We start from the raw sequence: 12,776 nt of genomic DNA, 5'->3' as shown, positions 1-12,776 counted from the left end.
GACTCCCACTTTGTATTACTTATTATACAAATTGCATCCGTTATTGGTGTAAGCTATTAGTTATGCCACTATACCGTTACCCAAAACAATGTTATTTAGTGTTAAAATCACTAGATGAAGCTGGAAGAACTTGTTGGGCTAGCAAAATACGAATACTTTTATACAGTTACGGATTTGGTTACATTTGGATTTCTCAAGAAATAGGAGATGTGAATATTTTTGTAAGCATTTTTAAACAACGCATAATACATTGTTATACTCAAAATTGGCATGATAATATTAGCAATGCCAGTAGATGTCACCATTATTGTTATTTTAAAAGCTTATTAAATGTAGAACGGTATCTTCTAATAGAAATCCCTGTAAAACATAAGAAAGCATATGCTAAATTTCGATGTTCAAATCACAAACTTAATGTTGAAATCGGTAGGCATTTAAATATACCTTTTCAAGAACGCTTTTGCAACTTTTGTCTTGAAAATCATTTAACTTATCATATTGACTGTGAATATCATGCTTTTTTTCATTGTAAAAAATATTTAGAAATTAGAAATACCTATTTACTAAACTGGTATAATTCCGGAAATGAATTACATAACTTTTATGAATTACTCTCATCAAATGATATTTTTATAATTAAGAAAATCTCTACTTATATTTACCACCTCATGATATCTATAACACAGTAGCATTTAAATGTAATGATTGTCAAAACTTGTAAAAGACACAACCTTATAATGTTAAATATCATATTTTGTATGACATGTATTTTGGGCCGGTGGCCTTTATTTACTGAATAAATCTTTTGACTTGACTTGACTTTTGACTTATGTAAAGCATAGACATTTATATTTAATCAATCACTTGAAACCATAACAAAAACCAAAAAGTATACGTACATATATTGTATCATACATTATATATGAATCATTTATAATACAGTTAATGACGATAATATACTCATTCATTAAAGACATCCTTGAACGATGAATATCATATCATGTCAGCGCAACTTTTATTTATAGAATAAACAATTATCACAGATATGTAGACACGGTATACACAGACATGGATTATGAGAAACGATCCATATGGTCTTAAAATGTACCTCAGATATGTAGACACGGCATACACGTTCATGGATTATGAGAAATGATCCATATGGTCTTAAATGAAACACAGATATGTAGACACGGCATACACCCATGGAGTATGAGAAACGATCCATATGGTCTTAAAATGTAACACAGATATGTAGACTCGGCATACAAACAAATGGATTATGAGAAACGATCCATATGGTCTAAAATGTAACACAGATAAGTAGACACGGCATACACACACATGGATTATGAGAAACGATCCATATGGTCTTAAAATGTAACTCAGATATGTAGACTCGGCATACACGTTCATGGATTATGAGATATGATCCATATGATCTTAAATGAAACACAGATATGTAGACTCGGCATACAAACAAATGGATTATGAGAAACGATCCATATGGTCTAAAAATGTGACACAGATAAGTAGACACGGCATACACACACATGGATTATGAGAAACGATCCATATGGTCTTGAAATGTAACTAAGGGATTGCAACAAAGAGCACTGTAGAAAATGTATTCCCTGAAACCTCCAGCATACAAACAGATCCACCAAGCACGTCAGACAGGTTCATATGTTACACGGCCTTTACATACTTTACTCAGTACAAATCTGGTGCCATCCTTAAAACAGACAAAAATCGTTATGGTAAAATACAGAAAAAAAATGTGTTTATAAATGATATAATTTATATATAACTATATAAGGATATTACGTTAAATTAGTTTAAACATATCTATCCCAGAACATAAACAGTACATGCATTCAACTACGTGTACTATGGAATTAACTTTAAACGTAATATGTCAAATCTTATATTGTTCCTTGTGGAGAAGATTTTATTTTTATGTACATGCTTTTCATCATTACATGCGTTACGAATTTATGAAAATAGTCAAGAACATAGTTCAAAGAAAGAAGAACGTAAAAATAAATAAAGCTACACATGTCTTTTTTCTCTCAAAAAGTTTATCAGTACTAGATTTACCCTCTAATTTACTACAATTAATACAGATATTTTATTAACTAATCTGTGGAATTTGTGTATAAGATAACCCAGCACATTGATTTTAAGGGATTTCAAAAACCAAACCAAAACAGGAGCTACCGGATCTACAACATATTTCACTTTTTTTGCAAATACGACTCAAATCATATTAAAAACAATTTAATCATTCTTTTTCTGAAATCAAACAATTGACACATTTCTGATACGCAGAAGTGTGATTTTTTTAGTATTTACACAATGAAAAAATGAATGATTTAATTTCTACCTTAATTAAGCCAGGTAACGTTGCCCAGAATCCTAAATTTGGAACCAGTTCTTTCCCATTTGCACCTCTTTTGAATTTGTTAAAAGCTACCCCAGCAGCTATATAAACTGCCAGCAATACGAAAAATCTGTAAAAATGTACATGTATATAAATTACCGTTCAGTTATAAAACTGTTTAACGTCTTTTTTCATGTAAAACATTTTTTTTTTAAATTATGTTTTCACACAATGCGCAGACTACTTTCCATCAGGGTATTTCTATTTTCCATTTTATTATTTTGTGCGAGAACTCATTTCGGAACACCAGATACATGTACATGTATATTTTCAATCTCACAAGTGTTAAAACTGACTTCGAAAAGTTAGTTTTAAATAAAGGGTAAAATCTTTATTAGAATATTTATGATCCAGAAATTTTTGGAATTTACACTGTTGGCAGCCTCTGTAGTCAAGGGAAGCAAACTCGTATCGACTTAAACGTTTTTCCTATATCGCATAATATTAAGTATTATAAGTCTTTACTACATCATGTATCACGAAATTTTATTTTTATTTGATGCGGATTTTAACTTTGCTAAAAATGCAACATATAAAAGTGCAACAACGTGAAATACATTTACATGATCAAAAGTACGGAACCACCGCTCAATCCAGAACTACTTGATAATGACGGAAATGGTGATGGTACAGGACATGCCGCCGCTGCTGTTAATGTCATATACTGTAAAACAAACGTATATATGTAAGCTATATTTATAATGCATATAAGATATCGTAAAATAACAAAAAATTAAAACAGCATGCCTCCAGATTCATGCTAATTTTCATGATTTTTTTAAAAATGTATTTAAAAGAACATTTATTTGAAACAAACAAAGAAAATAGTTTACACATCGCAAACACCTCTTGCAATCCACGTAAAATATCAAAAAGAGGTAAAATTAAACGAGAATTATCAATAGCCATTACTACGTTAGTAACGCAGTAGAAATATGGGGTCAGATAATGCAAAATCAGTCATTCATTGCAAACAAAATATAAATTATTACCTGAACCTGTAATCTTTCAATCTTTTTTACTTTTCTAAAAAATCTTAAATTTTCTTGAAAAACGTTTGCTCATCTGGAGGCATGTAGCTTTAGAGTACATTTTGACGATGAAAAAAATATATGAGCCGTGTCATGACAAAACCAACATAATGGGTTTGCGACCAGCATGGATCCAGACCAGCCTGCGCATCCGCGCAGTCTGACCAGGATCCATGCTGTTCGCTTACAAACCCTATTACAAGTAGAGAAACTGATAGCGAACAGCATGGATCCTGATCAGACTGCGCGGATGCGCAGGCTGGTCTGGATCCATGTTGGTCGCAAACCCATTATGTTGGTTTTGTCGTGACACGGCTCAGATTATATGCTTTATAACTTATTAAGTACCAGGAAGCTGCCTCTCTAGCCTGAGATCACGATTCATTATCATGACATTCATAGAGAACAAAAGTGGTTACATTCAACAATGTTACAGATACAGTAAGATAAAATTATACGTACATACTTAGTGGTCTCAAGTTCCCCAGTCACATCAAGACCTGGGCTCGTTGCTCCAGGGTCACATAGTAAAGTGACAAAACTATTTCTGAAATCGATTGATTGCAGTTGTTTATACCTTAACTCGAAATTGATTTCAGATTACAGTTTAATTATTTAACTATACCACGTGACATTTTGTCCATAGCTATTTTCAATCGGGTATACCAATCAAGCAAGTAACATATTCATGTTAAAATTAGTATTTTTTACGGAAAATGAAACTGAGTGTTTGAACAATGTGACCCTCACAAGAATGCACGGGCTCTACACTTGAACATAGGACAGTCTAAACTAAAAACTGTCGTTAAATGACCATCGATATCCGGTCTCATCAACCAGAGTTAATTTAAGTAATTTTCCCGGCTGCATTGAGCAAAAACATTAAGAGGCATTTAAGCTGATTTAACGAAATTCGTTCATATTTTGATAAAATGATTTTAAAGAAATCCTGAATCAAACTTTCATTTTGGGTTAAGAGGTGCAGAAAAAAATTAAACCACATTAGCAATCTTACCAACGAAACACGGTGCAATGACATTCACACCAAGATTGATAACTTTGCCGTTAGACATTCAGGTACCCTTGCACAATATATCCAACAAATTATGGTAAGTAATGAGATTCCAGATTTACATTAACACCCATTACCCCTGCGTTGTTTCTTGAGCAATGACATTCAGACAAAACTTAACACATCATACCAATATTGAAGTTTGACTTTCATTACTTAAACCATCTTTACTACAATTTATTCTTAAGCAATGACATTCAGACAAAAAGAAAGACAAATCTTACTGATATTTTAAAGTATGACATTCATTACCATCTATTCACAATTCTACAAATTATGTAATGACATTCCAGGCTTACCTTACTCCATCTGCGCTGCTGTATTGAGCAATGACATTTAGACCATCATAGTTGAACGAAACTTTGTCTGGTACTCCAATATCATACCCAATAAATTGATAAGGACTATACTGGCATGCCTGTAATGAACACCACAAACTTGCTTTTTTTATTAATATTTATGTAAGTTTTAAACGTCATTTTAATTTACAATGAAACCTTTTTCTGTAAGGCCTCATCAAATAAACTTCTGAGCACCTAAATAGCGGTGTTTCAATAATGTTGGTACCTTTACGCTTGGTCGTCGGCATAGTGATCAAGTATATATGCTCTTACACTCCAGACTACAGCACTTTAATCCTCGTCAACGTAGATCTTAAATAATAAATATCTCATTGGAAAGGAGGACGATTTTCAGTTGCAGAAGACTGATCTTTTTCAACCTTTTTCTGACCTTGGATATTTTTACTGACTTCCACTAACTTGTTTTTAATCCCCCAGAGTCTATACTTTGTGCAATGTAAGGGAACATTCTAGTTGCCACGCAGATGATCTGAGTTTCTGCACAGCTGTATTGTTGGACCAGTAAAGATGAAAAGGCACGAACTGACGTTCACAGTGTTTGCTTTTTAAGAACTTGCCATAAGCTATGCAACGTCATTTTTGTGATGAACTATAATTATATTCAACAGTGTTGCTTACACAGCTTTATCCTAATAAATACGACAATTTCAGCAAAGTTTTATGGTTGTTTTGGAAAATACTCGTATATGACAAGGCTTTATATATCAAGCACCAAACATAAGGTTCAAATATTTATTCAGTTTTACAATTTTACAGTATTATTAAATAATAAGTAATTTATATACTTACAGCCACACCTATACAGCTAACTTCGTCAAAAGATCCACATGGATTATATGAATATTGAAAGTCATCTGTACTACTAGGTATGTCCAGAAAACTGCAAAATTAATGTACCATTAAAGAGACCCGTCTCCAGATGAGTGATAATTTAACGTAAAAAACAAACTTATGTAGTATATACTTTTTTTTAAGACGTGTATAAATATTCACAAAAGCATGTAACGCTCTTATTGCAACTTGGTTAGTGTGTGTTATTTCCTTTAACTAGATAAAACTCTATAACCAGTTCACACTTTTTTTAACTTTCTAGTATCAGTTAATAAGTTAGCAAGGAATATCTGACATTTATTTTAAAGACATGATACTAAGTAGTCTCTTACAATTATATTTTAGAATGGCTAGCTATGTACAATGTATATTTATAAATTCCACGCATTGATGGTATGGATTGTAAGACAGAATAAGAGATTAAACTAAACTTAACCCCTTCATTATTTTTATTCACTTGTTTTTTTTTTTAAATATTTTAGTTTGATTGTGTAGGAAGTTATAAGCTCACAGACACACTTTCGAGCCAAACAATGCTGAACAATGAGTGAAAAGTTTCTTGCTCAACAAAATAACAACTTGCCCGTGACGGGGTTTGAACTCATGTGACTAGTGATCATTAGATAACTTGTCCGACGCGTTAACCACTCGGCCATGCCACCACAAGTTCACTTTTGTGTTCACCGGATTATAGCTATTAAATAAGCTTTCTTAGTTTTCATGAAAACTTGAATCATGAAAATACTGCTTTAAACCAGCAGTCCACGGAGTTGTACACAGCTTACACAGTTTTTCACCGATTTTAGTTTATTTAACCTTTTCAGCTTTCTTAAAGATTATCGACATTTTTTCCATAACGTTTAACCGCTGAATTATGTACAAATGAGGATTGAACTTACTATGGTGTTCCGTCTGTGCGACCAATAGATGACAGATCTATCATCCCGCTGTCATCGTCAAACACACATATACAATTATCATGTTTCACACACTGTTTACCTAGTGTTATGTCAAACCGGCATAACAAAATCATAAAAAGTAAACCTGAGATTATTATATCCATTCTTACAGAGAGAATCACTGAATCTATCCAACATGTACATTTGAAAAATAAATCATATTTATCAGGTTTATTAGGTAAAACGGCACATTGTTGAAATATCTATAATGTTATCTGTTGAATTGAAGATAAAATGATGATTGTGATATGGTGTTTGGTTGGCTACCGTAATAACAGTTACGTAAACGTGACATTTATCAAGATAAATACAGTATTTATTAATACTATAGCGCGTGACTGATTTGAGAACAATTAATATAAATAATAATGATGATTGTAATAATGATGGTGATAATGTTTATGATGATGGTGATCATTATTTTGATGAGTATTATTATCATGATGATGATGATGATGTTAATGATAATATTAGTAATAATAATAAAAGATAACAATACCAACTTTCCATATTCATAATCAACATCATCATATAAACATCGAATAATAATAATAATAATAATAATAATAATAATAATAATAATAATAATAAGAGGGTTATTTAAAGATAATATTTCAAAAAGTCAAGACTTAGTATTCTTTACCGTTTACATTTAATTACCTATATAAAATTATAAAGTGTATGTGTATTTACTTTCGCCCCAATGGAAACACAATAGAATACGTATACATGTACGTCGTAAAAGCAAGAATAAAATCCAAAAGAAACAATCGTGCGTTTCTGCGTTAATATGATTTCAAACAAGTGATCTAGTTTCCATAATGAACATAATTCTACTTAAGCAAAAAATATGCTATTTCCGGATTTCAAGTGTTCATTAAGGACTTATGTCCGCCTAAGTTATGTTTTGATATATAGGATACATATTTAAAAGAAAATTAATATCAGTTCGTTTTTGTTTTACACACTAGTAACTTTATAATTTATCAAAACGCAATCTCGGAGTTATTCAAAAACTGTAAATTTCTATTTAAGAACAAGTTGACATTTAGCCAGAATGTTTTCATGCAAGATTTGTACTTGGATTTATCCCTCTGTGTTGATATTTTTATCGGTAATTGCTGTTATACATTGTGCGGATTTAAATGAAATCGAGGATGATATATTCAAAATAGAAGATGATCAGGCAGCTATAAGAAAACGCATTTCTGAGCTACAGAATTTGGTTATAGACGAAATACAAGAAACGACAGACATTGAAAGCACACGTGGCAAGGAAGACGACGATGTAACGATAATAGAACCAGAAGACCCCACTGCGTCAGATCCAAAGATAACAGAGTTTGTTAAAAGACTGGATAACGTGGAAAAGAATATTGAGGCTATTCAAAGCTATGTCGACGGTGAGAGAGAAACGGACACTTTTTTGAACGGGCTTCGAGGGGATATTGGCCAAGCTTTTGATAATGACATGCTTCAAGTGAAAAACCTTGCAGGAGGCATGAGGAAAGAGCTTAAAGAGTCACTTGAAAAAGCTGGTCATGATCTTAAAGCTGTTGAGGATTTTGCTAATTCTAGAAATGTTATAATCGGTGGCGTTCTGTATTATGACGGCATAGGTTCTGCATGTGGTGAGTCATTCGATGTATGTAGGGTAGAAAACAGTGAATGTAGGGACGGAAAATGCCAATGTAAAATGGGAATGAGCCATGACAGCTTGCAAGAAAAGTGCGTTGACGCATGCGCCGATGGATACGGAAATACGTATCAAACTGTACACAACTACATTATTCGCGGCCACAATACAGTTACTGTGAACGAAACCAGTTTAGAAGATTGTAAGGAGCAGTGCGAAACAGCAGACAACTTTGAATGTCGGTCTATTGACTACTTCCCGCGCTGGGAGGCGTGTTACCTATCTGATGTTGTGAAAGGTGATATCGACAACGAGGCTTGGGAGTATAACTCCGCCGGTATCCATTTTCAAAGAGACTGCATAGTGGATAAACAGTAGCAACTATTACATAGTTCATCCAAGAGAGAAAACCTTCTACTCAATGTAGTTTCATCGTATCTGAAAACGTATTGACAACTCTTTTCTGGAAACCTGAAAGACTAATGCCATTTTTCTGTATAAATGTTTTGATTTCTGCCTGGACCAGTGCTTCGGGTGCGTGGGCGTTAGGGATATGGACTTTGCCTTGAATATATCACTGCTATTCACAAACATTTTTTCAATTATAATGCTATTCAGCATAATCCAGCAATTGTTTTTGATTATGTCGATTTAGACGACAAAGACGTTCACAATTTTGACTATTTTATTAACGTGTATTTACTGTTATCATTCAAAAAAAAAAATCTTGAAACTACTTTTTTAAATTTCTTTTGTCGTTCTGTTATATTTGCTATTTTGTAAATCCACAGTAGCGTTATCAAAAATGCAATACAATGTATAAAAATAGTTTCTGATATTATATCATATAATTGACATGAATGATATTATATCATATAATTGACATGAATGATATTATATCATGTAATTGAAATGTACGATAGTATATCATATAATTGACATGTATGATATAATATCATATAATTGACATATATGATATTATATCATTTAATTGACATGTATGATATAATATCATATAATTGACATGTATGATATAATATCATATAATTGACATGAATGATATTATATCATATAATTGACATGATTGATATTATATCATACAATCGACATGAATGATATTATATCATATAATTGACATTAATGATATTATATCATATAAGTGACATGAATGATATAATATCATATAATTGACATGTATGATATTATATCATATAATTGACATGAATGATATAATATCATATAATTGACATTAATGATATTATATCATACAATCGACATGAATGATATTATATCATATAATTGACATGTATGATATAATATCATATAATTGACATGAATGATATAATATCATATAATTGACATGTATGATATAATATCATATAATTGACATGAATGATATAATATCATTTAATTGACATGATTGATATAATATCATATAATTGGCATGAATGATATAATATCATTTAATTGACATGATTGATATAATATCATATAATTGACATGTATGATATATATGATTGACATGAATGATATTATATCATATAATTGACATGAATGATATTATATCATATAATTGGCATGAATGATATAATATCATTTAATTGACATGATTGATATAATATCATATAATTGACATGTATGATATATATGATTGACATGAATGATATTATATCATATAATTGACATGAATGATATTATATCATATAATTGACATAAATGTACATTCGAATTTTCTGTTGATGTTTCGAATGAATTAGAATGGTGAAGATCAGTTAGATATAAAGATAGATACTGCGTTAACACACCTTGTCAACTTTTTGAGTATCACTCACAGCTTAATACTAGTACAGTTGTGTAATAGATAAAACAATCTGTAACAATTATATCACCTTCCATGTCATTTGTGCTGTAATAATACATGCATTTTTTCTGCACATATATAGAATATGACAATTTACCTAAACAATCTGTTTATCTTGTTTATATTTTATATCGTTTTCAATTACGTTTATTTAATTATGACCCAAATCGACTGCCATTTTTATAAAGGGACATAAATATAGTAGATTTCAGAGACTTTCTAAATGTCTATGTGTTTACTAATATGGTATTTAGATGTTGTAAGTTAAATGTTTTAAAAACTAATGACAGTTGTAAAATCATTTTTAATACTTGCTGTTTTTCTTGTTGTAAACATATATCTTAATTGAATTTGCGAAGGAAAAATTGTCGATGCAAATATATATTTATAAAAACAGTGTTTCATGAATTCAATACTTTCATAGAAGTGACGGCTTTATTCGATTATCCCAAATAATGACATGCATTACTGATATTTTTTTAATAATTCTGTTTTCTGTATTATCTCAACAAAGTCAATGTTACAGAGTATGCTTTTAAAATTATTGATTTCTTTTATGTATAACTTTTCACACATTTTGTTTTATAGACCTTTTATAAATGCGTGTGTTGTTGATCTTCTCGATACTCTGTAAAGGGATTCAAAAGTCAATGATTACTAGATGAGTTTGAAGCTAACGTTTCCTTTAATCTGTACATTTAAATATTATAACTGTTCACATAGACATTTGACAGTGGAACAAGAATAGTTGTAATTTAAATAACATTAAACATAATTGAAACCTTAACTGTTGTTTTTTTGTTGAAACATTTAAACATGCCAATTTCCCATGGACGGCGCTGATAACATGTAAAACTGGTTCCCGATGGAATGAATATGATTACACTCAGTCTCTGATTATAGAGACTAAATTTCTATGTCGCAGTATACTGGGATTGGGTCAGTTCATAATTTCGTTTGTCCGCACTTACAGGAGAGTGTTTATTTGGCTACAGGAATAATAGGCAGCTGTACATTCTCTTTGTTGTGGCTACAGGACAATTTAGAGAACAATGGAGTAGCCATATAAGTACTGTCCCATTATAACGTCCGTCATGTCACCTTTATCTTGGACGATCAATAACTAGTAAACGCTTTGGTGTACATTCTTCAGATTCAATTTGGAGGTTGGTCATGACTAGAAGTTGTAAGGGCTTTAATAGATTTGAGGTCATAACGACAAAGGTGAAAGTCGCCATTGCCTTGACCACTAAAAGTTTGTCCGACCAATCACCATGGACAACTTTGCCCTATAGTCCTTAAATTTAAGTTAAGTTCATTCACGCATGAAATACTTGTCCAATCAGTAACAAGAGTTTCATCAGTCATAGATTTGTGAAAACGTAGTAATCATTATTCTATAATGTACTAACATAGCATTAAGCGTTAATGACATATGCGTTTGTTTGTTTGTTTGTTTGTTTGTTTGATTGGGTTTGATGTCACACCGACGCAGTATAGATCATATGGCGACTTACATCAAGGTTTTGGTGATGATGACCTTTTGCATAACAGAAGAGGTGACCTAATTCTATAAAACATAGAGACAATGGAATCCCTAAAAGTATGCCAAAACGACAAAGTTGAAAATGTTGCAGGCTCGATTTGATGTCCTTCAAAACAACATCGCATGCTTGCATACACATGAAAGGAAGAGACAATCAGGTCAGGTGGTCAAGAAACTTGCATAATAAACATATTTTAAAGATCAAAGACAACAATTATATTTCCTTATTGTTAGGTCAAGCAACTTTATCTTCACATCGAATGCTTTCATTTCTTTCCTCTGATGTCTAGTAATTGAAATAACTTCTATTCCTTAAATAATTCCTAATTCGATATTTTTATTCTGCTTTTCACTAGACCAAAGGGAATAGTCATTTAGCTTTGCGGTAAATGTTTTATATCTTTATAATTTATCCTTTGATTTTCAAAAATATCTGACATAGTTACAGCTGCGTAAATATATAACGTTTTATACAGTGATTGGGGCATTATTATTTATGAGTGATGAAGGGAAAGAGATAAAAGCAAATTACACCAGACAAAAGGAAGACTTCAAAGACAAAAAACATTCTCCTTAAAGTAAGACATTAAAGAACCAAAGCTATGAGAATTAGGCCACCTCTTCTGTTATGCAAAAGGTCATCATCACCAAAACCTTGAGCTAAGTTTCTAAATAAGTACTGACTGTATAAGGAACAGTTTAAACCATGATCAGACAGCATGGATGTGCCAGCTGATCTTGGTCTGCACTTGGCACATGGACATATTAGGTTGCCATCAGCAGGATAAAGGGTTAATCATATCTGAAAGGTTCCTTACATGCTATACGTTTTGCACTTTAGACCAATGAAACTCTGTCATCAATTAATTATTGTATGTTATATGAAACATAATTTGATGTAGTCAAACGATAGATGTGTTATATTTGTGTATTCATAGGAATTATATATTTTCTATTCGTTTGCAATTATTTCTATCTGACTAAGAACAAAAAGCTAGTCAGCTTACTTCAGTCCTTTAATAATCGTAATCAAAG

At 31.6% G+C, this 12,776-nt stretch overlaps 1 protein-coding gene across 1 annotated transcript; it reads right to left on the bottom strand.

Moving 5' to 3' along the window:
• Positions 1 to 887: 887 nt before the first annotated feature.
• On the bottom strand, positions 888 to 6,942 carry LOC132750680 (uncharacterized). Its single transcript, XM_060740693.1, has 7 exons — positions 6,639 to 6,942; positions 5,698 to 5,788; positions 4,846 to 4,964; positions 3,937 to 4,021; positions 3,007 to 3,107; positions 2,387 to 2,513; positions 888 to 1,735 (listed from the first exon to the last, which is right to left on the bottom strand). The coding sequence occupies exons 1-7, from the start codon at positions 6,800 to 6,802 to the stop codon at positions 1,673 to 1,675; spliced, it is 750 nt and encodes a 249-aa protein (XP_060596676.1). The 5' UTR covers positions 6,803 to 6,942; the 3' UTR covers positions 888 to 1,672.
• Between the last annotated feature and the right edge of the window lie 5,834 nt (positions 6,943 to 12,776).

The sequence above is a fragment of the Ruditapes philippinarum genome, unplaced genomic scaffold, assembly GCF_026571515.1.
Source record: "Ruditapes philippinarum isolate M1 unplaced genomic scaffold, ASM2657151v2 ctg2983_1_1_1_1, whole genome shotgun sequence".
NCBI lineage: Eukaryota > Metazoa > Mollusca > Bivalvia > Venerida > Veneridae > Ruditapes > Ruditapes philippinarum.
Note: the sequence above shows the minus strand (reverse complement) of the source record. Positions and strands in the feature narration are given on the sequence as shown.